This window comes from Melospiza melodia, chromosome 8, assembly GCF_035770615.1.
Source record: "Melospiza melodia melodia isolate bMelMel2 chromosome 8, bMelMel2.pri, whole genome shotgun sequence".
Classification (NCBI taxonomy): Eukaryota; Metazoa; Chordata; class Aves; order Passeriformes; family Passerellidae; genus Melospiza; species Melospiza melodia.
Genome location: NC_086201.1, coordinates 30,237,585 through 30,265,207, shown reverse-complemented (window position 1 = coordinate 30,265,207; position 27,623 = coordinate 30,237,585). Strand labels below are relative to the sequence as shown.

Sequence of the window (27,623 nt, the reverse complement as noted above, 5' to 3'; positions counted from 1 at the left end):
TATAAATACAAGAACAAACAAGGAGGATAACCATAGATATTGCTGTTACTGAATCAGCTGATATGATATTTTTCAGGTGGATTTGCTGTTGTTCCTGTACCTGGACACTAAAGTGAAACCTTGGTTTCACAACCTTGCCCAATCCTACTGCTTAGCACAGCATGTCTGCTGTCAGAAACTCCTCTGAAATTTAAGTATTTGTTCACACTAAGTCTTGCATCTGCTAGAAAATGTGGGATTTGTTTCATGGGGCTTTTCCCACGAATTTCTGCATGGACTGAAGCAAGTCATACCAGCACAGTATTATCTCATGAACAGAACAGACAATTGTTCTGAAACTCTGGTCAACTCCAAGGACATTCATTTGTGAATCACATGAAAGAAAAAAGTTGTTATAAAGTCCTATTAAAGACATATGAGGACTGAAGAAGCAACAAAATAGCCCTTGTTGTTGTTGTTGTTTGGGAATTTAAAAAATCAGTTACACAGAATCCTAACTTTGAAGTAGATGACCCTACTTAGTCATCAATAGATAACTTAAGTTTTAAGCTCTGAATTAAAACTCTTAAAGAAATGTACTATCATAATAAGGAAAAAGAACAAATAATTCTTTGTTGTTTTCAACACCCACTGAACCTAATCAATATAATATGAACAGATAACATTTTTATTCTGGCACCAATTCATTTGATTGCTTTATCTGATGAAATTTGTAGTAGTAGGAGAAAAAAACAGCTTTCCCTTGTATTCAATTTTGCTATTATAAGACATATGCTAAACTTCTTGCAGTGTACTAGATGTACTGGTTGGCACAAAAATAGTCTCAGAACTTCCTTTCTCACAAACTGTTTGATAGTTCCAGTGACAATGTGTTACATTTTGAATTAATTTTTTTAAAGTGACAGGGTGCCTAATGTGAATACTACCTTATAAAATTCCTTCTGCTCATATCAAAGTCAGAGATGATGGATGTTTTATTTTACTATGAAAGGAGGATTTCTTCTGTGAGCTGTAACTAAAGTTAAAACAACCCTTTTGCTGGAGGAATACTTCAGTTCTATCCAACTGGAATATTTCACTAGCTCCATACAAAACTTTTACAAGTCATCTGAACAAAGATATTTCAAAGGAACAAAAGAAAATATACACATTATTTATACATTAATATAAGTTGCTGCTTGCTCTTGAGGCTGAAGTAGGAATTATGTGTGTAGCACTGCTGCATGTTTTTTAAGTAGTGACTACATCCAACACTCAGAAATGCATAAGAAAGATCAAAAAATACTTTGTGATTATAAATTTCTTTTGCTGTTTATCCAAATGAGATATCTGGAATGGAAGAAAACCAACAACACTGTTCTGGCACTGTTTTATTCCAAGCCTTGGCAATATAATGAGAAGCTATAAAGGGAACACTTGTTCCCAACAGCCCCCTGACTGTGGGGAGGGGAAAAGAAAGGGGAGTTTGGGGTTTTTTACTAAATTACAATTTTATGCACCACATGATGGTGCTCACATTGTGTGATCTTAGAGGAATACCCTTGTCTGAGTAGAACTACTGAGAATCCCTCAGGACTGTGAGTGAGAACCTGAGGCTCTCAGTCCAAAGCCCTACAGGGTAACTAAAATCTGCCCTATGATAAGAAAAAAAGGATAAAACCATAAAACCAGACTTAAAATCTCTAACAGAAATGACATAGGCTTTACCTCTAGCTGCTTCATGGCAAAAGGAGAACCATCTTGCTTTAACTTTTTAACAATTTCTTCCATACTATTTGCTGAAAAAAGACTAGAAGAAAAATCAGTTAACAAGCTGCTTCAGTTTCTGTTTTACCTTTGAAGGGATGTTAGAAACAGAGCATAATCAGCTGATATGGCTTTTCTTAGCAATGTCTTCCATGTTGCTCAGTTTCAAGTAATTCAGGCATCTCCTTTTCCTTTACAAATCTCTAGTATTTCAATAAAACTTACTAAGAAACTCTGGTATTTATTTATAAACTTCAATTACTACCATCAGTCTTAGCTGTGCTTTTATAACATAGTAAATCTTTAGCTATCAGCTCCATTCTGCTGGTTTGCTGTCAGCATCTTTTATCTCTAAATGTAGTTACTGCCATCCTTCTTGCAGAGATTTAGCTCTTTCTTATCACTCTCATTTATTTCTCCTTTCCTTAAGTTCCAAGCTATCATTGGCCTTTACCCAATGAGCACTGTAAATGTGTTAGGTTACATTTCCTGTGCAATGGAACAGTTACTCTCACAAATTCCCATCCAATATCTACAGAAAATGTTCATTTCAATGTGCCACTGGCTATGAATCAGGTTACTTTGCCCAAGTATTTAATGTACTGATGGGTGAAATGTTTAATTAGCTCCAGATAATGCTCCCTAAAGACAAAATGCTATTTAAACTTGGAGGTGATTTCTCTCACCTTATCTGTGAAATAAAGTAACTAGATTTAACTTCATGTTCTCTACACACAAGAATAAAAGAATCTGAAAAATTACTGAATACCTGTTAATCTTCTCCATATGTTCATCAAGTGAAAACTCCTTTTCTTGATCAATTGTGCACTATTTAAAAAGCAAATACGTATTTTACTTGGTTATTTTAGACTGAAAAGTGTATCAGTACAAAAAATTTCAGTGACTTGTGTTCCAGAAATATTGTATCATAAATGAACACCTAATGTTCATAAGACAGTGCAATTTTTAATGAATTAAAATTTTGCAGTGTGTATATATGAACTGGGCACTATCCTGTGAATGTTAAATATGTTGCCTCATACTGCAGTGCTTTGTCTGAGCTACAATGGATGCACATTTGTCAGGGTGGTTATCTTGTACACAAGTAATTCTGATTATTCCATCAAAACACTTCTGTGCAATGCACAGAAGAAATTCAGTGCAGATAAATCTACTCAAGAATCAGAGATTGTTTTCAAAAACAACCTTTCGTTTTCTTTAAAAATATACAGGCCTATGTTTAGGCTTTTTTAATGACCAAGGGAAAAAAAGGCATTTCCCTTCCTTCTCTTTTCTGTATCATTTAACAAAATTTTATTTAGACATACAAAGTGTGTGATAGATCCATTGGCCTTCTGTGGGAAGGCTGTCAAATGTTTCACATCTTCTGGCATTAAGGGGTTTGGGACATAAGCAGATGTTCAGGAACAGCAGCTGAAGCTGAAAAGGTTCCCTGGCATTTCAGCTCTGATAACTAAAAATACAGTTTCCTTTTCCATTCAGTGTAGTCTTGTAAAGCAGGATACTGCAACATATAATCACTCCTATTGCACAGCATTCTGTTTTGTCAAAATAATCAGTGCTATGATGTAAATTAGCTTATCCCATTTATTTTTCCAATTAATCTTATTTATGAAGTTAGTAATTACAAAACAGAAATAACAAGAGTAGACACAGCTCATTTTAAAGCTGAACAACAGCAGAGTAATTGACTGAGTAACACTGAATACTGGTTTGACTCTAGAGGTTTCTTTTGAAAGAGAACTGCAATGCACATCAAAAGAGTTAAAATAGCCACTGATTGGGAAGGCAAAACCTTTTATTTTCATGCCCATTGTTACATGGGGCCAACACAAGTATTATGGAGAGAGTGCAATGAGTTTGCAAACTCATTCTTTTCAAACATAGAAAAAGATAATCAGTAACATGGATAAAAAAATAATGTCTACATTTATTTAACAATTTTGCTTGATTTCAGTAATTTCAGATTACCTTCATGTGGTAAGAGTTCAATAAATCTGCAATTTTTTCTTTTGAAGGAGATTTCAGTGCTATCAGGTCTTTCTCCAAGGCAGGTAGCTGTTAAAAATAAGATTTAATTACAAGTAAGTAAAACAAAACACACTGCTTGGGTTATTACTGTGGTAATAGTAGGATATACATATATAAACTCTCCCTCATCCTCCCCAACTTTCTGACAGACCCTAAAGAAGCACAAAGCTAACAACACAAGGAGACAGAGTTCATGTGTCAGTGTTGAACTACCCCAATTTAATTATATCTGCAGTGACCAGCAAAGAACTCCATTTTAATGGAGTGTCACCTTCACAGCAAACTTTGCAGTTGTATAAACCTCTAGTTTCATACACTGCTGTTTAAACTGCACAATTTTTTAAGCAGCTCCATTCTGCTGAGTAGCTCATGCCCTTCCAAGAGTGGAATTGTAAAAACAGCACCATTTGCTCCTTCCTTCAAGCAAAGCTGTCACCAGCTGGCAAGTGTTAGAAGGACAGCTTGAGAGTGTCCCACCATGCCTGTTTGCAGGGCACAGGCAGCTGATGGGAGTGTACCTCTGCAGACAGGGGTGTTGGTACCAGGTACTGGGGTGCAAAAACCCCAAAGCTCTCATGTGGCTGTGGGCTGTGCCCTGGCCAGCACTGCTGGCACCTTACCTTTTCAGATTCTACAAAGTGTGTAGCAATGCCAGCCTTTAGCACATCTCTTCCTTTCAGCCTGCAGCCTGTCAGTGCGAGGTAATAGCCAATCTTTCCTGAGAGCCTTGGCAGGAAATATCCTCCACCTACATCAGGGAAAAGGCCTGAAATAAACAACACAAAACAAAAGTGAAGGGAGATCTTGTACTAATCATCACTAGCAGCAATTTTTTCTTGTCTCGTTTTCATCTTCCTTACATAGGCACAGCAACCTTGTCCAAATTTCTCCTTGACTTGGCTTGACATTTCTGGCATCAAAATCCTTCCTAAAAGCAAACTCTTGAACACTTTCCAAACTTCATCTCTTCCACTGGCACATACTTCACAAACATATACCAAAGAAGAATATTTATTCTATTTGCCAACAACTTGAGACAATTTTAGGTGCTTGAAAAATCAAGTGTGTTCTCAGCAAGGAAATAGAAGTGACCCAAAGAATTGTGAAATAATTTGTGCAAGCTCAGAATGAATGCTGCTTTTTCAATGAAATATTTTATTATGATCAAAATATTAAACACTGATGAAGTGCCTCTTGCACAGCTTAGTTTGAACAAATTTTGGGGCTAAGAATTCAATAATAGATCGACAATATTGATAGGGTCTTCCTGAAGGTGGAGGCACAAGATGCTGACTTAGTACTTGGCTCTTTGACAGGATTGTGACTAAGCTAATTTTAAAAAATAATATTAAACTCTCCAGTTTAGTAACACTCTTATATACTTTTTTAAAATCTACAGATTAGGGTAATTTTTTAAAGAATTTAAAGCTGTGACTAGAATTTTAAATACTTTTAAAAGTTGTATTGGAAAGTATCTACCTTCTGCTATATAAATTGCTCACAAAAATAAATTTAGACATATTTTTAAACGTACTTAAACTTGAAAAAAGTTTAGTTTAGCTATTGATTTCAGTATTGAGATTGGTTTCAGTATTTAGTCTTGGTTTCAGAAATCTGAATGCATAAAAGCAGGGTCCAGTTACTACCTTGAAATCATGCCAATGGTGCATTCATGAAACTGTAGTCTTCTGAAGAAATTAAAGGTGTGGTGGACTTAATTTTTTTTGCATTTCAGAGAATGAATCAAATGACTCATGAAAACACATAAAACAGAATACAAATGAGCAATAAGAAGCTTGTAAGGCTGTTGCCAAAGAGATATTAACTGGGAAAATTCAGTTGTACCTAAGGAGTTTAAATGGGGTTCTGATAGAAGATGGTAATTTTTCACTCACATGTAATTGCTTTTGTTCACAACAGTCAATGTATGTATTACAGAAAGACCCTGTTCCAAGTATTTTGAGACATGGGGAATTAGTGGTCCCTGAACAGTTCTCCCTCTTGGATGCAACAAGGGGAGGTTTCTTTCAGACAGCTGCTCTTCAGTGTTTCCCAGTTAACAATCTCAATATCTAACCCATCTCAGCTTTTTTACTCTGGTTCCCTCCTGGTTTTCTTTTTGTTCTGCTGCTTCTACTACATCAAAAGGTTGGGTTTAGGAGTCACTGCCTATCAGTTACAGCTGTAGTGTTCAATTCCCACTGCTGTGTCTGCTGTCATTAATTGATTTATCCCTCATCTCCCAGGCCACTGAGACATACAACTCTTCTGAAATGCTGAATGCCTTGCTGATACCCTTTAAAAGCCCTAAGCTGTATTAACTCCAATTCATCACTTACCTTTTTTTTATCTGTACTCACATTCTCAAATAGTCTATTCTACATTTTACCTTCTCAGCTTGAGCTATCACAACAGTGATGCCAAGACTTCTATTTAGTTTTATGTTTCTATTCATCTGTCTCCCCTTGGATATCCTTCTACTGCAATAAAAAAACCAAACCCAACCTCATTTAAAAGCAAAACCTATCTTAAAAATGCCCTCTAAAGCAAAAAGGCAATTACATTATTCTCTCCATCCACCAGAACAACAATAGCAACAATATTTTTTACTTTCTGCTATACTTCAAATCATACTGATGGTGGACTACTGCTTCCCCCACACTCCAGCACATTTCCAGAGGAAAAACATCTCTCTACTGGGATCCATAGTGTCCTTCCACTTGGCTATACACAGGAAATCAGTTCTAAATAAACTGTGAAGTTGATTAGCCTTAAGTAGCTTTAGAGGCGAATAAACCTAAATTGAATGAAGGTTTCTTTAATTAAGGAATTTACAAACAGGATTACTGAAGGTCTACCTAATCCACTTTAAACTTACATGGTTGCATAGTCTGCTATAGCTTCTACTGTATCCTTTTCAATGTTCCTGTCTTCCTTTTCCTCTTATAATTTTACTCCTGTTGTTCATGTTCTACATATTGCTCTTCTCTCAGTAAAACTTCACATGCTTCTCTTTGCTGCTGAGGTTCTCTTAATGTATTCCATGCCTGATTTTTGGGGTTTTTTGTTAGCATTTAGCAATCATTTTTCAATTAGTGAAGTTAGAGAAGAGCTGCTGGGCTGCCCAGGCCATGAGCCTGTGCCTGTGCTGCTGACTTGCAGTCTGCTCTCACACAGATGGAACAGGCTCTGCTGTAGTCCCAAAGGTGCAACTCTGCATTTCCCAGGCAGGAGAAAGGCAGTGCTGCTACATTCTTATCTTGTCTGGCAGAGAGGGTTGGGAATTTATTAGTACTGACTTCTAGAAAGCTAAAAACTTAGCAGGGATATGCAAGGAAGTATCCATTATAAGTGTAACCTCACCCCAAAGCCCATACCTTATACTTCCATCCTTTGCTCTCCCCACCAGTGGTTTTCTACACCTTCCTACTTCTGCGCTGCTTTCCAGGGCTTTATCTTATCTATGGCAAACTCCTACAGTCTTGAACAGCCTTTTCTTTCGATTTGCTAAGTGGCATATTTATCTATACCCCTTTATGTATGGTGCTGTACAAATGCAGAATAATTGTGTGAAAACAGAGCAGCTGGATGAATGCTTTGTTTTCATTTCACAGCAAAGGTGTCATGCCTACTGAAATAAATGAACACATGAAAAAAAACAATACAGTATCTAGAGAGTCAGATATTTTAAACATACCCCACAGAGATCAAAACAGCTAAGCCTTTAAATCCAAATAGATTTCAGTGGTTTTACTTCTAAGTGATCCTAAAAGGGGTTTAATTACTTTATTTCCTAAGCAAGTTCTAAGCTTTTCCTTCACGTCTTCACAGCCTATTTTTGTTTAAATAAGTCCTTGTCAACACAATAAATCTGTGTAAAGTACATAGTTCTTGTTAATATAAAACTACTCATATCTTTCCCTTTGAACAAGAAAGGGAAGGTGCTTTTATTATTACAATAATTTCATACACCAATGAACCTCTGTTTAGTTAAAAAAAATACAAATTGTTAACATCAAAAGGTTTTCATATACATCAACTAATTATTAACTTCAGAGCTTAGAAAACTCGTGTTATATTAAAGCTTAAGTTTAGTTTACTAAGCTTTTCTTCAGCAATAAAACAATACTTGGAGGGCTGAAGTAGTTTTGGTTTTTTCATCCCAACTTTACCTGTTCAGAAAAATTACATTACATTTATCAGCTAGCAGGAATTGCTCTCATATTTCGCTCTGGAATTAAAATGGTAACGAGCTTGCTTGCATTTGGGTGGTTTATTATGCTTTATTGTGTTTGACAGCTGCATCAGGAGAGTTTCCTTTAATCTGACTCATTTTTCTTGAGCCATACCTGTATCTTTATGTAGCTCTAGGATACATTTATTTTTTGAAAGAAATTTTGTCAGAAGTGACAAAGAAACTGTAGGATCAAACATCAGAAAACACAAGGTACATGTTGCTGTTTAAAACAAAAAAAAAAAAAGGTGACACTGAAGACACTGTGATCTTGCCTAGGCACAATCTCTGCACAGTTGTAATGGGTCTACATTAATAATCTACAAGAAAAGCTGGAATTCCAAAATCTGTTTCTATGAAATTGCAGAGCAGCTTGTGGTACACCCAGTTTGACTCATACTGAGTTCCTAAGGTAAAGCTGGTGTACCTGCACTGGGAGCTTCAGACTTATCTGCCCCCATCTGTAGCAAGACTTTAGTTCTTTTTAAAAAATGGTTTTATCCTGCCAGCCTTTGTGTCAGTCTACACAGTTAAGAGGCTCAATGATCAACTCCCAGAACACAGAGAAGTTTCTGGTAATTTAGCAGAAAATACTTTCCATGTATGATCATCTCCAATTCCCTTTTAAAATTCCTTCCCTACCATCAAAGCATTCAAAGACATTTCACCCTGATGACACAAACAGTGAAGCTCTAAACATGTTAACATGTGATAATTTCTTAAAACACTTACCTATTGCTGTTTCTGGCATGGCAAAAACAGTCTTTTCTGTAGCAACTCGAAAATGTCCATGGACTGAGACACCAACTCCCTATACAGGTAAAGGACACAGTTATAAAATTACTGGTAAAAATAATCATAACCACAATTATGGTAATGATTAATCATAAAAATAACCATAAAAATAATAATTCTATGTAGCATACATCTTGCTTTGCTTTACAATTTAAATAATACTAGATTTACCATGTGCAGCCCAACAAAATATTAAAAGGCCTTTTATGGTTCAAACACTAATCATATCTTCATCATTTGGCTGAAATAGCTTTTTCTGTGCTTTGAAAGATGGGTGAGTCATACAGAGAATAACTTCAAAAAGCCATGAGTGACTCTGTTATTTCCACTGGACTACTAAGGGAGTTGACATCCTTTTGCTAATGTTACTCCATCTATAATTTTTGCACCTACTTCAAATCACCACCAAAAAAACCCAATACTTTTGAAAAATACATAAATTTCACAAAGTTGTCATCCTAATACTTTCAAAATAATTAATAATTAACTATTCTTCTAATGTGATAATTACCTACATTATAAACATAGAATTATTTCAAGCAGAAAAAGCCTTCAGCATTATTGATTCAAATTCAAAATACATGGTTAGAAACTAATTTTTTATACTGGGCTGGCGTGCTCACCAAGTCAGTAACAGAACTCACATTTCTGAGTATCTAGCACAATTCTCTAGCAGCCTGTCATGATGAAACCCTTCCCTCAAAAGCAGAAGAGTTTCTGGTGTTGTCTATGCCATATTTTTGCATTTAAGTAGTAAGCAGCAGCAAGTCCCAAATAAAAAAAAATCATTTTGCATAAAATAAATTTAATTTAGATAAATCTGCAAGAGGCAGACTGATAAATAAAATATTCAATGTAATCTAAGAATGATTAGATTATAGAGTACAACCACAACATACATATTGAGGTCTCAATTCTCAAAGGTTACCTACATTATTCTTGTCAATAGAAATGTGTGTTTGATCCTATCTGGAGACAAGACCCTCTGCTGAATAATTCACAAGTAGTTACTTCACACAAATATTCTCTCTTTCATCCTTTCCACCATTTCAGTTTAATTCCCTTCCTCACTGTTAATTTTCCCTTTACTCAGACCTTCCAGCCATCCATGTTTCATGTTAAAACTAAAACATCTTAAAAATCATTGGCCAAAATAAGCCAGTGTCTGATGAGGATATAATACATTTTAAATAAAAATTTTAATTGTTCAAATACTAGAAAAAGGGCACTTGACCCAACTAAGGCTATTAGTCTTCACAAATATCTTCACAGTATTTCATACTTCCCATCAAAAACAGTGAGATTAACTGGATTATACTCCCTGGGACAAGCAATATATATTTAAGGTTTTTAAGGTGAGAGTAGAACTTTATTTCCTTTGCTTATCTACAGAGATCTTTGGTTGGGTTTTATGTCAAAAATTTTTAAAAGCTTTCTCAATTTAATATAAAGTAAATTTCTTCTCACCCTTCCCTGGCCTCTCTTACAATTCTGCCCAAGAAGAAATAATTTATTCCATTATGGTGATACACCTAAATCTGAAAACATTTTCACGTTTCCTTTGTGTAATGACTATCTGCCACTCTCAGGTTCCAATATAGATGTATGAAGTTTTTAAGATTCCAGTTTAATTTCCTGAGAAATGCACCCATAGGGTGAGTGGTTACCAAACTCAATTTTATATTCAGGAACTAAGCCAAATGTATGCACACGAAGCACTGCTGTTCCAGGGAGGCAAATGGGATCTGAGCAAACATCTGAATCTTATTTGCACAGGGAAAACCCTGTGTCTCACCCCTTATCTGTCCTTTAGCCCTTTCTCTGAGCACTGATCAGATCTCATCTGTGCAGCAGCAAGAGCGATGGGCCTGTGTTTAGTTGTCCTGGAAATGCAAAGCTGCCTTCACTCCTAAAACAGCTCCAGAACTCTTTAATGAAATGGAAATGTGATTTCATCACTTCCAACTTCTTTAATGTCATAACAGCATATTTTCACTGCATTAAGTAAAGCCTGCTGTTATTTTGATGCATGTTCAGCAATAACTCTGCCTTTTTTCTAAAGCTAATGAAATAACAATCATGTCCATTTTGGTCTTTCTAATGCTTAAATTAGTATTTTCTTATCCCATATCTAAAAATACAAAAACCATCTATCTCAAAGCGTTTTTTCTGGCTTGTTTTCTTGACAATCAGAATTTTGTTTAAGGATTCAAATTTTTGGCTTGAGTATTAAGTACCAAAGATTTGAGTGTGAATTCCATGAAGGGAGCTTCTCTTCCAAGCTTGTTCTTTTTTTGGAGTGATAAAAATAAATGGCAGGTTCTAATAATAGAAAGTTGAAAGATGTAATTTTCTGTTGAAAGAAGTAATTAAATCAGATTTCACTTTCTCAAGTGCTTTAGCCATAATTGGATTTGTTTCTAGATAGCCTCCAAGTTTTGTACAGCCTTATTTCTGATGTATATTTAAGAGACTTAAACTGTATTTTCTTTTTATTCATTATAAAGAAAGAGGTGCAAATATGTTCTTGCTTCTTTGAAGATCGTTTCTAAATATTCCAGTACTGAGATAAGATTTTGAAAGAAAAATTAGTTAATGATGCAAAATCCCAGTAATTTCTTTACTGGTGTTCATGTGCTTTTTTGTTTATTTGTAACTTCCCAAGTGGTTGGCATACCACTGCATGTTTAACCTTCTAGATCTAACACAAAGGACAAATACTCATTAGTTTAATACATCCTGTGTAAAGAACAAAGGTCTAAATGCATTCCTCTTTCATTTCTGGATTTTCTAATTTTATTTTGTTTCCATTTAGCTGAACTCTTACATAGCTGGAGTTCCCCCTAGGAAGGCCCTTCACACCATTAAAAAATCTTTTGTGTTCACTTCACCAGGTACTTCCAGCATTTACACATACAAGTCTTAAAACTATAATATCTTTATTAAAATACACTTTATTCTGCACTTCCAAGGTTCTACTTTTCATGATCTTATATACTAAAGCCGATTTCTTCCTTCAGAATTCTCCAGGGTAATACACTCCCTGATGGTCAGACAGGCTTTTACTGCTGGAATTTTTTTTTTTCCACTGACAGCTGAATTTTGTAAAGGGTACTTAGAGAACGAGACTAGGAGTTAAGGAGAATAAAGAAATTAACAAGCAACCGATTTAAACAACTGGGCTGGTTTTGGCTGAGATAGAGTTGATTTTTTCTTCACAGTAGCTTCTTCATAGCATGGGGCTGCGTTGTGTTAGTCTCAGCATACTTCAGGGAGGCACCTCAATTTACAGGCAGTTCAGTTGGAGTTCATCAACAAGCAACAAACTTATAAAAAAGAATGTAGAATATCTGAATTTTATTTCCACACAAGACTGCCCATTCAATGCTGTATTTCAGAAGTCATTATGTGACTGTGTAGAGAAACTTCATCACTGATTTCCATTTCTTTTCTCATGATGGATACAGAACCTTATTACAAGTATTTTTCTAATGAAAAACAACATGACCAGCAGATGCAGAAATGAAATACAACTACTGTGGCCCTTTTGTGTCCCAAAGGCTGTATTATCTTTAATTGAGAACGACCAACATTTAGTAAATCAGAGAATTTAGACAAGTTATTCAAAAATTGAGGGCCACCACAACAGAGAACTACACAGAGAGAAATAAATACTCCCTTCCTGCTCACATATAGAAAAGCAGACCTGTGTCACAGCAAAACCACACATTACACTTGGCTATTTACTAAATAATCCATCTCACACTGTAAAGGAATCACTGCCTAGGAATGCTTAGGCAACACAATAAAAGAAACATAAATAGAAAAGGTCTTGAGGGATGTTACTTGTGTCACTTTCACCAGGCAGGTAAATAATCTTTAGCTGTTTGAGTAAGCAGTGTTATGATAATGCCAATACTGACTGCAGTGAAAGTCCTTTTGTAACAGCTCCCATCAGTGACTTAATTTCCTACATTTTTAACTGCATGAGAACAGCTTCTGGTAGAGCTGGAACCAAAAAGAAATGTAGCAATCAACTGAGCAGAACACAACAAAGGGCAAATATGTCTGCAAACAAATGTGCAAAAATAGCCAGCAAAAATGTTTTCAAAGGCAGAGGGAGTGAGTGGAATTGATTCAGGAAGCAGCAGGAGCTTATAGCTACGGTGGATCAAAAATCATGGATGTAAGAGCATTACCCCCTGCATCCAGACACAATGAATCTTAAACTGAACCAAAATTAATCTTTGTTTATCATTAATGTTATGGCCCACTCCAAAGAGTATAATCCATTTTCATCTGTAGATACTACCAGACAAGATGACATGGTGAGCCAGAGCAATGCAGTGTGACAGATCAATCTGGACACAGAATATCACCTTCTTTGGCTGCTGACATAAAAATCAACTCTATACAAGTGTTTTAAAAATATCTTTAAAACAGTGGGTATTGTGAATGTTTCAATAATTTACTGTGGCATTGTCAAACATAAAATATTGATGTTATATAATTTAAATATAAAAGATTTATTTCCATATACTGATTATGTATTAGAGAGTCTCAGTCCAAACTGCTACAGAGACACAGAAGCACAACAAGCTGACTGGAGACAGATCATCTCTAGTAATATTGGATGTCTCAGAGTTGTTCCTCTGACCCCTAAGTATTTAAATAAATTGAGCCAACTACATAAATAGTAATCATTTAGGTCAGGTTCTTCTCAAAAGGGAACTTGGGGAAAAAGACACATAGGCCATTCTATGCAGCAATGCTGCTACAGTGAGTGTCCTTTATCAACCAGATTTAAATTGACTTCTTAAGAGCCCCAGTTTTCAGTCACCACAAACAATTTTTCCTGGGGCAGCTATCATAATCTGCACAATTTTTTATGGACACAAGACCTGTGCTGCAACAGAGAGAAATGAGAAAATGTAAGAAGACCTGGATTTGAAAAGCCTATAGTTCTCAATTGGTAAGAAGTGCAACTTTTTCTAGTTTCACATTTGAAAATATTCTTTTTATCCCAGTTTTGTTTCTTTATACGTAACTGGCCATGTGTAGTCAGAAGATAGCAAATGCAGCTTTTTTATTGTTCCTAAAATTCTGGAAGAATTGTCCCTCTGTATCACCTAAAAATGTAGCTACTGCAAGAAATCCCTGTGTCCAGCTCATCAAGTCTTGATGTCTGCAGGGAGGGCAGGCAAGTGGGAGGGAACCTGTTCCAGCAGGTTCAGTGCATAACTGAGCTTCTAGGTTTTATCTTAAAATGGAATAAACACTTCTTGTTCTTCAAGACAGGTACGTGCATCAGAACTTTATTTAAATAGTGGCACAGTTACTTGGGACAGCAGGAGTGAATCCAGAGGATTTTTGCAATGATGTTCTATTCAGCTGAAAGATGTGCTTGGAAAGTGTAAGGCTGATTGAAAGTCTTACAACTCAAGGAGGAAATGAGCACTCAAACTCCTCAGGAACTGAGGAAAATGAGCAGAAATATGAAAGGATGGAGAAGCAGGCAAATATAATTCCCTTTAGAAGATTTAACTCTTTGATCTATAATAAAGGGAAGGGGAGGGAAGTAATGAGATAACTCTCAATAGGAGGCTAGGTAGGTACACAAAGGCCTAGAATTAGAGAAAAAAAGAGAGACTTTCAGCATGCAAGTGTGGTGTTAAATGGAAAGAACAAATCTGTGCAGAAGCCAGCAAAAATCTCAGTCACTGTAGAGCAAGGAGAGGGAGAGAAAAGGAGTTTGACTTACTGTACCAGAACTGAGCTATAATTTAAAATACTTGTATTAAAGACAGCGCTTTATGATTGCTTTGGGGAATAACATCATGTGCAAATGATTAACAGAAAGAAGCACTGAATGCTCAATGTCAAGAGCTGCTGCCATTCCAGTCCGATTAGCCACAGAATGAAGAGCACCATTTATCCCTGGGATCACACACCAGAGCCAAGCAGGCACAGCAGCGTGGCCAGATGGCAGAGGGACTGCAACAGCAGCAAGGAGTGAACCCTTCCTTAGGCTTGCCTCAGCATTTTCAGTTTTCAACACCCCATACTGCAGGAGGTAAGTGGTGCACAAGGCAATCTCAAAACTATTTGTTGGTACTTGCAAAATCTGTGTTCTATTTCACAGTAAAAGCTGCCTTCAGCTTTGAAGCACTGGCAATAAAACAGGCCACAAGCTTCTCTGTGGTACACAGGCACGAGGGGGGAGGAGGACAGGCAGAGAGAGGACAGGAAAGCAGCTTATCTAGGTTTAGTATGACAATTACTCTTACTCCAGGGCAGATTTTAGAGTGTAAATTAAAACAAAACCAAAGATGTTCCAGAGCGTGATGGCTGACAAGAGGCATGACATGCTTACTAAAAGGAAGAAAAAGAATAAGAATCAGGACAAGTCCCAAGAAGTACTGACATAGATTCCAGTTTCCTAGCTTTACAAAGGCCTACAAGGGTGATTATGGATTATGTCCATTACAGTAGAGAAGTACTATGTAAAATAATAATATTTTGTGAGGTTTCATATGCTGCAGCTAGTCAGCCCAAGCCCCATGTATATATACATCTATATAGATATAGATAAATATTAAGCAGTATTTCCATGATGTGCACTAAAATTTGCACCCCAAATTACACCACAAATGAATAGCTTTGTTCTGTGGGCAATATCCACTTGTAAATGCACATTCCTGTAATTAAAAATTGCATCACAGTTGGCAAAAGAAGTGAGGCTTTATAGATTGTTTAATCCTAATGTTTCCTAGTTTTTGAATGTTAGTGTCAAATGCTGTTATCTACACTTCTGAGTAGAAGTTGCATGCACACAACTTATATGACTAGATATGTGTTGGTAGTGAAAGAAACATTCCTGAAGAGCTACAGCTGCACAATCTGGATAAAAATGGGACAGGATAAAGACAGTTATTGGTCAACTCCAGCTCCTTTGTGTACTAAAATTCTGTAGACAAAAATGGATAACATACAAGCTGCTTATGACATCACTACCAATTTACTTGATAACAAATATTAGTTTAATAAGGATTGTTGACCAAATCCTGCTGAAGTGTAAATGTAGATGTTTGTAACTACTGGTAGATGTGCCATCAGGTCCTGAGATCTGACTTACAAGGAAAGGCAGATTCCTCTAGCAATGTCAGCATCTGGAATGTTTTGCTAAAATGAAATGGCATTAATGTGAAAAAGTGCTACAGCTAAATATTAGGTACTGAGTTTATTCTTCTACTGCAATATGGATTCAGTAATTCTGACACTGTATTCCAGAAGAGAAAATGCACAGGTAGATGCACAATAGATTTAGTATTTCCAAACCATGGAGTAGGTTCAGGAATTTGGCTGCATGTGTTCCTCTGCAGGAACACCTGCATTACCCCTTGATTAAAATGACATCACCCATTAAGCATTCTGAGAAGGCTTCATATTTTAAATTGCAATGTTTGTGATGTCTCCCCATCATTGCATTGCTTCCTCTCACAAACTAGCCAGGGAAGCACAACCTAGATGTAATCTGGGAAGTGGAGGGCACCATCCTCTGAAACAATATAAAGTGTTAGCAGCAGTTGGCAATAAAACTGAGCCAATCATCAATGAAACTTCATTTGACAGCTTCATTATCTGCTTGGATGATGAAGTAACCAGGATTTCTATAATTCACAGTTGACTTCTGGGGAAGGCAAACACTCTGAAGGGCAAGATTCAAAACCATCTCGCTTTGGAGGAACTAACAAAATGAAAATAACTACACTTAGGAAGGTGTAATCAAATACAGAGATGGTAAGTGTGCTTCCTATGGAATAAATGCCTTGATGCTTTCAGGAGTTTACAGCAACCATGCAATTAGTGCAAATAAGGCAGTGCTGCTGTGAAAGGAGCTACTGAAGGTATCACACTGCAGCAGAGCAGAGGGGAGAACACTCAGCCTGGATTCCCTACACCTGGGCAGCCTCATCAGCACAGGGCCACCTCATAAGGCACTCAGGGTCCTGGAATTCAGAGAAAAGGAGTACTTTCTTTTCCTTTGCAGTCTTTGAAGAAAAGGGTGGCTCTGCAAAACTGACTCTTTGACAAATGAGTTCAGTTCAAGGAAGAAGATTTAAAATTGGTAAAAGGTAAGCAATAAAGAAATACACTGTGATGGAAGTTTATGTTGGGCAATGAGGAAAGAGGTGACAGTAAAAATTTTGGGAGTAAGTAGAAGTGGTGGCCTCCTAGGACTGGATGCTCAAAACTGCTATTTACATGGACTATTTGTGACAGAATATCTCTGTAATATAGGGAGGATAATTATTCTGCTCTACTTGGTGCTGATGAATCCTCCAGCTAAAATATTGTCTGGTCTCTGGCAATAAACTGTAAAGTACACAAATGGGAGAGATTCCAGGGATTGCAAGAGGACTAAAAGACTTAATCTATAAGAAAGGCTGAATAGCTATCCTTATCCCTTTTAAAGAGAGAGGACTAGGAGCAAGGAGTGCAAGTATCTCAAAATGTCCATAGGGAGCTGTGACTAAGACTGGAATGTGTTGATTACACACACTGAAGACTTACATTAGACACCAGGGAAACCAAGCTTGAAAGAATAACTAAGCACTCAGGTGGCATATCTAGAAAAAGCCAGCATTCCTGCTGTTGGAGAGCTCTGAGTGCATCAGGTGAAAATCAGCTAGGCAGTCATCTAGTTGTACTTGCTTAACCCTAATGCAAAGGAATAATACTGATGTTCCTCCCAGCTCTACACATCTGTGTAGTCTAAAGCTTAACTTATTTCATATTACACAAGAGAGTAACACTCAAACAGTTCTTAAGAAAATTCTACTGTCCAACAGTCACCCTAAAGAAACTAAGTAAATAACTTAGATGTTGATTCAGTGTAAATAAGAGACCTTGCCTAAAAACCCAGGTGTGGTGACAAAACTCAAGAAAAGCCACTCATGAACCCAAAGACCCAGTCATAGGTTGCTATTTTCTTCTCCCAGGCTGTACTCCTGAGGTCCTCCTCTGAGGGAAGATTAGAGGAGTCAGTCCTGTGCACTGATACTGCCCTCACAAACTGGGCCCCACAATCTGAGGGAGTCAGAGATGGAAATTTGATCAGACTGCAAACTATATTAAAGAAAAACCTTCCCATTAATCTTCCTAAATGTAATGACTGGAAAATAAGATGTTTGGAATAACTCAAAGTACAGTGCTTTGCAAAGGATTTAAGACAGTTAGCAATTCTACCAAACTTATTTCTGCACTGAAAATGTTGTTTAAATGTAAGTTAAAGTTAAAACCTACTTCCCCCACAGGAAGATTTTTTTCATCCTAAAACTAAAAGCCTAAATTTTCAAAGCAAGGCTAAAACAAACTTAGTAAATATGTTGCATAAAAGACCAGACTAAAGGATTGAATCCTGTAGAAAGTTGTCCAAAGCCAAGAATTCTCATGTTTGAGCAACAGTCTCTTTACTAATCAGTAAAAAAATAAGCATTAGACAACAGGCCTGAAAGAGCAACAAGCTGCTTTTCACAAAGCACAACCTTCAGCTTTGAAATGTGAGGCCTTTCTGAACAGCAAGCCTACTTATCGTCAAAAGTATGAGAGGTACAGAGAGGTGAGTGTGACCACTGATGGTTACTTAGCACTGTGGCTCTGAAATACAGCCTGGCTCAGCAAGTTTCTAAATCCTGAATGCTCTAGAATATGATACTACAAAAAAGGGTTCTTCATTCATGCTGTTACAGATTCTTCTGTAAACTGCAAGTAATGGCCTTTCCTCCTGAAAATGTACTTCTCATTTTGCAAAGCTACTGAAGTTTTTTACAGATTTTTGAACTGTATTAAGTTATTCCAGTGACCTTGACCATCTTCACCACTTCCAAAGTCCATGCCCACTTTTTCTTTTTTTTTCCCCTCTGTCAAATATTCTCCTTGAATTCCAAGCCAAATCACTGAAAAGCCACCACTCAGTCTGTCTAGAGTGCTTTATTTGGCTCTGAAACAGGTCTCAAAACAATTTTATGGATCTTTTTGTCTGTCAGAGAGAGTATCTGACGCAGTAATTTACTTTGTGCCAAAGCCTTTTTTAAAACCAGAGCTTAGGCCTGATCTTATAAATCATCTATATTCATCTCCAGAGAACTAAAGACAAGACTGTGACTTTTCTAAAACCAAAGACCAAACTTAGGATGTCATTTGCAGACAATAATATTTTTTAAAGCCCCAAACATCTGAATTTCTTGCCAACTGTCTGGGTACTTAATTTCAAGAAAAAGAAAATTTACAGATAGAAATCAGATAAATCTGAACTAGTTTTTAGCAATGTGAGAGTGTGTGCCCAGTGCTCCTTTCAACAGAGCCCATCCTTTAGCAGTAAATGTGGTATTTGTAACTCATTTCACTATTTTTCAGTAAACTGCAGTCACCTTTGCTTCTAACAAATTTGTCTTACAAATCTGAACTTACTGTTCCAAATAAGTACAAAAAGATGAAAAGATATATTTATATTGAATTTCATCAATTTTTGATGAACTACAGGAGAACAGACAAGAAGGTGCTGAGAACAAGCTCCACAGCCCCATCTGTTGGCTAATGAAGCTCCCAAGCCCAGCCAATAATGGAAGTAGAACCAGTTCATTTTTTGGATAAAATTCCAGGTTTCACTACCACAGATCTATGGCATCTGTGCACCAATAGCAACCTTTACTATCCAAGCACATAGTAACTGATCTTCTAAGACACTTCTGTGATTTTTTTACTTATTTCCACTAAATTAGGCTGCATATTTTCTGAGTTAAAATCTAATTCCCTACCCTGAAGTGAAGATGCTACTTCTAGGATATGATAAGCAAATTAAGTTATGATTCAGACCCTAATGGCAGTTAAATTGTGTCACAGTCCCATTGAAATTTGGGTATCCTGCACTAAAATTTGGTTTATCCTGCACTAAAATACAGTTTCAGACTAACTACTGTCTTTTAAAAGCTCATCAGAGGAAAGAGAATTCATAAAGAATCTTAGTAATGCAGGATCATCTGACTCCATTATGTTCTTTTCAGTCCAAAAATACATTTTCCTTTCAAAGGACAAAATTCTATTCCTGTTCAGGCCACAGTCATAACAAACCATCTGCAGGACCTTTTAAAAGATATTGGCTGCTGGGCAGTTTTGCTCATTCATAGCTTTCCATCCTATTATTCAAAAGTCCATAAAATAAATGGACTCCCTATCTCTTATCTACAAACCTTCAGGACTGCTATGGTCAATAAAGCAGTTTTTCTGCAAGAAGGGCTACAGAACAAGTGCCCTTTATGCTGGAAACAATGGATGTATGCTAGGCTGGGGGGAATGGCTCTCTAGCTGAGATCTTTGGGACTTGGTAGCAAAGAAGCAAAGGGAAAGAGAGCTGCTGTGTGTTTAGATCAAAAGCTGAGAAGAGCAAAACAGACAAATGAAATGTGTAAGGAAAGATGAAAAGAGTCATGACAGGTCATGGATCATGTAGTGTTCCACTTATATTTATCTTTGACAAACTTTATTTAAATAGATTCTACACCCATATCATAGGGACATGCCAGAGAACAATACAAATCTAAGCAGTGACATGGCAGACAGGCTTCATCGTTAAACTCAGTGTTAAAAATAACTGAAGATTATTTTAATCCACTCTCTGATGTGCTGCAAATATATCCTACAGATGTGAAACTCACTAGAACAGTATTTTAGCATGTAAAAAAAGCATGGCATTGCTCTTTTATCTACTTATGGTGCTTACAGACAGTAACTGCTGAAAAATTATTAACATTGAGTATAACTAGCAATATGATGGAGTCTTCTCTGTGATGCTTTAGTAATAAGGTGCAGCCCTGTGTGGAATCAGTACCCCACAAATTATTATTTAAAAGTACTACAGAGGTGAGAAAGTAAATGCATTTCCAGATTATTTGCTGGAAAAATATAGAAACTCATGAATGTCTGTTAAGGTGTAGCTTAGAATTCTCAATTTCTCAAAGAGCTGCTCTTTAAACGTATTTTTATATAATTCTGTTTTTAATACACTTAGAATGGAGAACTGTTCTCAGATTTTTGTATAGTATATGAACTCCCCCTGGGGATTCTTAGAACCTTTGAGAGGGGATTCTGCTCCTTTCCCAGAGGAAGCACTTGCACTAGCTACCAAGGAACAGCAGAGGTCCTACAAAGGCAGCAGAGTACCCAGACTAGCAAGAGACAAAGGTTCAGATTGATTCTGGTGTTTGTTCTTCAATCCATAGGTTGGAAATGCCTTGTGTGTGCTTCATTCAACTCAGACACAACATGAGATGACTTTAAAACAATCAATCAATCAGGTAAGGTCCTTAACTTACCCCTCCCATTGTAATGCCATCAATAAGTGCCACATATGGCTTCTTGCAGGTGCCTGTAAAAAATGTAAAGGAAACAATCATTCATCTTTTTCAAGAGTGGACCTGTGCCTAGCTGCCACATGACAGGTTTCCCTACAACTTACTTCAGCAAGAGCAGCAGAAAATAAATGGGAATTTAAGCAGTAATCATATTATCTTACAATGAAGGTAGCTAATGTAATTCTTAAGTAATGAAAAGAAACAGCAGTTTCTGATTTACTGGATTGTGAGTGTTGTAAGAGAACATTGTACAACTATCAAACATTGGATTGCTTGTTGTCTGAGTACCTGACAGTTCAGCCAGCACAAATAGCTCTGTCTGATGTTGGGACACAGCAGATGCCCTTTCACCCCCTCTCACAGCCTGGATTAGGAGCACAGGGTGTGTTCCAGCCCTTCAGTGCTTTATTACAAAGCCAGAAGGATGGGTGGGTTCAGCCACAGCGTGACTGTAAATTCTGCAATGCAGGCGTGTTCTGTCACGGCAGCTCTTGCACACAGCCCTGAACATGGTGCAGGCAGGTTCAGTGACAATGTCCTGAATTGCCAACTTCATCTCTTGGCCCCTTTAGAAGGCAGAAAACTAAATCCCAATGCTTTCAATTACCATTCATGGAAAGACTCAGAACTTGACTGTGAATGAAACAGCTGCCCTGTATTCAGTGTTTTCAGGTCAGAATTACTGCAGATACAGGTATCCCCTGCAACCATGTTGTGAGTTTTTCTGTAACAACTATACAGAGCCTTGTTCTTAAAATAAACTATTTTAAAAGGCAGTTCAATCCTTCAAATCAGTAGTTACAAAATGTTAAGAGAATTGTATTTTGAACTTTGTTCTTACATAAACATCCAAGCTAATGCATGGGCTGTAGATGCTACTCCCTGAACCAAATTTCTACAGCAGCAAGCCCTTCCCATTGCAATGCTGTGACAGCAGCTTCCTGCTGTATTTTTTAGTTATGAAGTATAAGATATAAATAAATATTTTTAGCAGAAATCTCAGGCTTAAAGGAATACATTCATACTAAAGCTAGCAAAAATCTAGGTTTTGTAATTACATGCATGCATTAGAGATATTAAACAGCTAATTATTAAAAAAAATTAAAATATGGAAACAGACTTTTAAATTATGTACCCTTGCAACAGAATCATCATCAAGTTCAACTGGCAAGGTAATACTATTTTTTCCCCAACTATTTGAAACCTAAAACTATTTTTCTGCTTTGTATTGGTGAAGGAAAGAAAGGCACATGACAAGCATGCTCAGTCCTGAAACTCTGTCAAACAAAGCAAAAGTAACTTTTCAAGAATTACTCTATTAGCTGTGCTCTTCTGTCAATGCAAGCAACAGCAACTCTCCTCCTGTAGTGACTAAGACAGGATACCATATTTTAAAACTAAAACTGTATTCAATTAAAATATGTTTGGAGTAGTTTCTTCTCATCAAAACCTTCAACTCTTCACTTTTACCCTAAGGAATTAATATCTTTCTTTAATATACTTCACCCAGTGTCTCTGCAATAAACTAAGGCAGCTCACTCCTGAGTTATGCAGCCCTAGTCTTTCATGCAGTCTATTTAAATGGAAAGCATTCATATAATTTAATCTTTTGCTTTTTAACTGAATATTAATGATTTTCCACACATCTATTTTTACCTCAGGTCTTCTTTGAAGCAGATCAATGATACTTAGGGCAGAATTGCAGCATCTACAGCTAAAACTAATTCTCCCACAGAGGAAAGAGAATTAACCAGAACAATGGGATGGGATAAAGTAGCTGTCACAATAACTCAAACAAATGAAACACATTCTGCATGCAAGGTGTAAAATTGGGATATGTTATATTACTGCTATTGAACTTGGAAAAAAAAATTACTACTTCTCTGATGTTACCACAGTCTTTAATAGATCATCAAAGAGATGAATTTACATTTGAAGCCAATGTTATGAGAACTGTACTGTTTCAGACATTGCTGTTAACATACCAATGGCATTGTTCAGCCTGTATTCTCCTATGAAGAAATCTTGTATCAGTTTACCTCCAACTTTTCCCGCTTCTGTGATGGCTTAAGAGAAACAAAAATTCCAAAGATTACTGTAAGTTTAACAGAAAATACAAGTAAAAGAAAATAATGCCTCATAAGCTGGGTCTTTTCCTACAGCAAAGAGAGACCTACTTAATCCTGTTTTATTATATTTGAGAAAATTTGCTCAAAATTAAATATGTACATAAGTCTCAGATTTTATTTAACTGTATTTTGCTGGACACTGTCACATACTTGTGAGAGTATGGTCCATTTTCCAACCCCTCCTAATGTCTAGTACTCAATTGTGATATTTTTCATACCAACATTTAGAACAGTCACTTAAAACTGACTATTCTGAAGACTCTAAATACTAAAAATGAGAAGCAAATTAGAGCATGGCATAAAAATATCTTTTCATATATTGTAATAACAATAACCTGTGCTGCTTGTTTACCTACAGTCTACAACAATTTTGATAATTTTGACACTTTGGAGATTTCCTGCAGTACACTGCTAACAAATAATCACAGATACATTGATCACCCTTGTCAGATCTGTATCTAGCCATCTAAAACACTAGACACAAATTACCCAATACTATCAGAGCTACCTGTAGGGCCCTTTCTTGGAAAGAGACTGTCAGTAATGAAAATTTGGGAAGAGAAAAGTAGAGACAAGAACCCTCTCCTCCCAGAATGACTGGCTGGTATAATAATTTATTAATAAAAATGTAATTTTTACTCTTTTACACACTGTCCTGACAGTTGTCTCCTGACAAATACCCTGAATAGCATCTGCAAATCAAGGTGTCCTAAGAGTCAGCACAACTGATCTCTTACTCTTGTGTAGCAAGATTTTGCTTACCCAAGACACAGTAAACAAAGGAAATCAACACAAAGTGATGACTGGGAAAGACATCAAATGTTAAAGCGAGGATAGTCCTTACCTCGGATGTCACCCCCAGCACAAAAAGCTTTTCCTCCAGTTCCCTTTATAATTATTAGAAAAGTTTCAGGATCTTGCTCCCATGTCTAAAAAATAAGTAAATATTTCCACATAAGATTAAAATCTGTTTAGTGTCTATAACACACAATTCACTTTTTCAAAAAGCAGATCAAACCATACTTTAAAATAGATTGTCTTAAACTGAAGTTTGAAATCTAAATGTCTTTCTGCCACTTCTGCATCCTATTCAACCCTGAGAGCAGAGAATAGCAAAGCTGCCTTTCCTATTTCAGAAAAACACCTGAGCACAGCTCTCAGCCTCTGGAGAAAGGCAGCACCCACAAAACAGGGCCTGACAGAAATCAAAAATTGACACCTTTTCAGGCTGTGCTTCAAAAATATTTAATAAACATCAAAAGGCATCAGACAATTATCCAAAAAATATTGGTATCTACTGAATTTGACTCTGTGCATATGATAAATAGCATTATTAAATTAAAAGAGACTATTTTCATGCTTAAAATCACGTGGTACTTCACTAGCTTGTAGAAACAGTGCCTGCAAATCCATGAGTTCTCATTTATGGAATGACACTGAAAGCCCCCTGCTTCCTAGGGGCTGGCATCTTATTTTCAATCATGAAAATGGTACTGCACTCCTGATGGAAAATGGTGAGCACTGCTTGCTCTAAATTCAGTCCTGGCATTAACATGTGTGTGCATTTACCTATGAAGATGCTAAATTTAACTCTGTCTGACAGCCTGATCTTTGATGTGTCTTTTTCTAACTTGCTTGACTCTGCCTGGTTTTTCCCATGCTATAAATCTGAGCTCACTGTACTCACACAAACTTTCATGCTTTAAATCACTACACTAAGAAGTGTCAAAGTGCATTTTAGAACTGGTTTCAAATAGCACATATATAGTGGATGGGTAGAAGTGGAGCTACTAACCTTTAGTTGAGGATAGATTTTTTGGATCATAGGCAGATTTAGTGCATTGAGAGCCTTGGGTCTATTCAAAGTTATTACTCCTGCACCTCCTTTCTTTTCCAACAACACTTCTGCTGCTGAGTCTGCCTGCTTAGACATTTTCTGTTCATGCAAAAACAAAAAAATAAAGCAAATGTCATCAGTTAGGTAGCTCGAGTACATAGTTACAAAGTGTTTATGGAAATATATTCTCAAAAAACACATTACCTAGGATCACAAAACATGCATTCTGGAATTGTATGCTAACTTTTTCCCTCTGAACTTCTATTTGCATTTCCTAAACAGTTCTTTGGAAATTACTTTGAGTCTTTCAGAGTAATAGAACTTAGGCAAGTTTTTGGACCACACATTCTTTCACAGTAACATTTTGAGTTCAGTTAAATAAAATTTGCAACAGAGACACACACACAAACACAAAAAAAAACCCAAATAAAACAAACAAAAAATTCCCCACCCTACTAATAAAACACAAATCCATGGTTCCTTAAAACTGACATTCTGAAAATACTTGCAAAAATTAGAACAGCATATCCTTATTGGTAGTTTGACACTGCAAACCCAAATGTACACCCTGCTTTGTCTTCAAGTAACTTTTAACAGTAGAAAAGATCTCAACTATTTTCACACTCAAGTGGGATGATATTTAAGGAATTTACAGAAGCTAACAGAGAAACGATTTATAAATTAAAGAAATATCTATAAAGTAAAGCCAAAAAATTAAGCTTTAATTTACAGTATAATAGACACCTGTAACCAAGTGCTCAGAGATGTGGGCAATAAATTGCCTGAGCAATAAATGTCAGAGTTGAGAACCACTGTGTGCAGACACATTAGAAGTTGCATGTGCTGTGTGCCTCAGGGGGGTTAAAGAGTCCTGAAAGCTTCCAACTCAGTCAAACATGATGCTGTCCTTACCAAATGTTGAAATATTACTTGCAGTCTGTTGAGTGCCCTCAGCCTGAAAAAAATAAAAAAAAATTAAAAAACTAGTTATAACCATAAACCTGCCACATGATTCCCCAAATATCTGACTGCCACATTAAGCAAAGCAGTGGCAGAAAAATTTGGAAACACAAGTGCTTGACATTCACCTCATAAGAATCAATTAAATGAGGGCAAAATTTTGTTATTGAAACAGTTGGAAATTCTTTGCTTACTAGTAAATAAATAGCAGATACTAGTGTCAGCTACTCAGGTTTTCAAGTTAGGTCAAGTTAGGAGAACCTGAAAAATACCAGGACAGAGGGGTAGGGGATACAATTGACACTGTACGTGACAGCCTTTTTGCGAGCATGATTAAACTTAAACATTAAAAAAAAAACAAAACAAAAAAAATCAAAACCAAAAAACCTCATGTCAAAACCTTCGTCTATTTCCAAAAGCTTCAATGACACAACCTCGCCCTCGTGCGTACACATTTCACATACATTTACACAAGGTTTGCGTAAGAGCTTTTGCTTCTGTGGGTGACAGTAGGGACCCAGGCTGTCAAACTTGGTGAACACGCCACTGGTTTTGAGCAGTAATTGGTTAATTTTGAGGCTGTAATTTATTAATGACCACTGAGGAAGCAGAGCTGGAGTGAGAAACTTCACCTTTCAGCCACTTCAGCGCACAAACCCAGCCCACTCCAGTTAGTGTCATGTTAGTGCCGCGGTACACTACGCTGGTTTTTAATCGCACGCTTGTTTTTGAAGGTGAAAGTTAGCGAAGGCCTGGCTGATCTAGGCCCGAACTACAGCTCGCAGCAGCTGCGGGGCTGCGATCCCCGGCCGGCTCGGCCGGCGCTCCCCTCGCTCCCCGCGGCCGCCGCTGCCGCCCCTCAGGGCGGCCCCCGTTACCTGGGCAGCGCCTGCAGCGCCCGGCCCGCCATGGCGGCACCGCTCCCTCACCGGCTCCGCGGCACGGCACAGCGCGGGGGGGCGCATGCGCGGCGCTCTCCGGGGCACCGGGAGCGGCTCCTGAGGGGCGGCCGCCCGCTCGCCACCACGAGCAGCCCTTTTGCGCTAAGCAAGGCAGATCCTTACCGGAGCAGGGAAAGGGAGCTGCTCCCCGTGCTGGATACGGCCGGCTGGTCTGAGGGCATCTGGAGGTGCAGCTGCTTTGCGGGTGAAGCGAGCAATGCCGTGTGTGGCGGCAGTAACATCAGCCGTGGGGCTGGCTGCTCAAGGTGGGGAAAGCTCGCATTGCCAAACTGCCTTCGTGCACCGCAGCTGCATGCAGGCTGATTATTATTTCCAGCTGCAAGACTGGTTTCTTAATTTCTGCCCTCCCGGCTTCTCTTCACCTTTTGCACCTGAAGCACCAGGCAACCTGTACTGCCCCCGCAGCTGCTCACACACGGGCAGCGGGTGAGGTGGGATTAAGAATTAACATCCCACCAAGAACTGCTTATCCGTGAAGGTATATACATGGAGAAC

At 37.4% G+C, this 27,623-nt stretch overlaps 1 protein-coding gene across 1 annotated transcript in view; it reads right to left on the bottom strand.

Moving 5' to 3' along the window:
* HIBCH (3-hydroxyisobutyryl-CoA hydrolase) overlaps positions 1–27,120 on the bottom strand; it is a 38,037-nt gene extending 10,917 nt beyond the window's left edge. Inside the window, exons 1-11 of the mRNA XM_063162514.1 lie at positions 27,045–27,120; positions 26,119–26,161; positions 25,165–25,305; positions 24,214–24,298; positions 23,226–23,306; positions 21,202–21,254; positions 8,765–8,843; positions 4,419–4,564; positions 3,739–3,825; positions 2,516–2,574; positions 1,708–1,789 (exon numbers count right to left, since the gene is read on the bottom strand). Coding sequence (XP_063018584.1) covers positions 1,708–1,789; positions 2,516–2,574; positions 3,739–3,825; positions 4,419–4,564; positions 8,765–8,843; positions 21,202–21,254; positions 23,226–23,306; positions 24,214–24,298; positions 25,165–25,305; positions 26,119–26,161; positions 27,045–27,076 — 888 coding nt within the window. The 5' untranslated portion in view covers positions 27,077–27,120. The remainder of the gene's footprint in view (positions 1–1,707; positions 1,790–2,515; positions 2,575–3,738; positions 3,826–4,418; positions 4,565–8,764; positions 8,844–21,201; positions 21,255–23,225; positions 23,307–24,213; positions 24,299–25,164; positions 25,306–26,118; positions 26,162–27,044) is intronic.
* Positions 27,121–27,623: the final 503 nt, after the last annotated feature.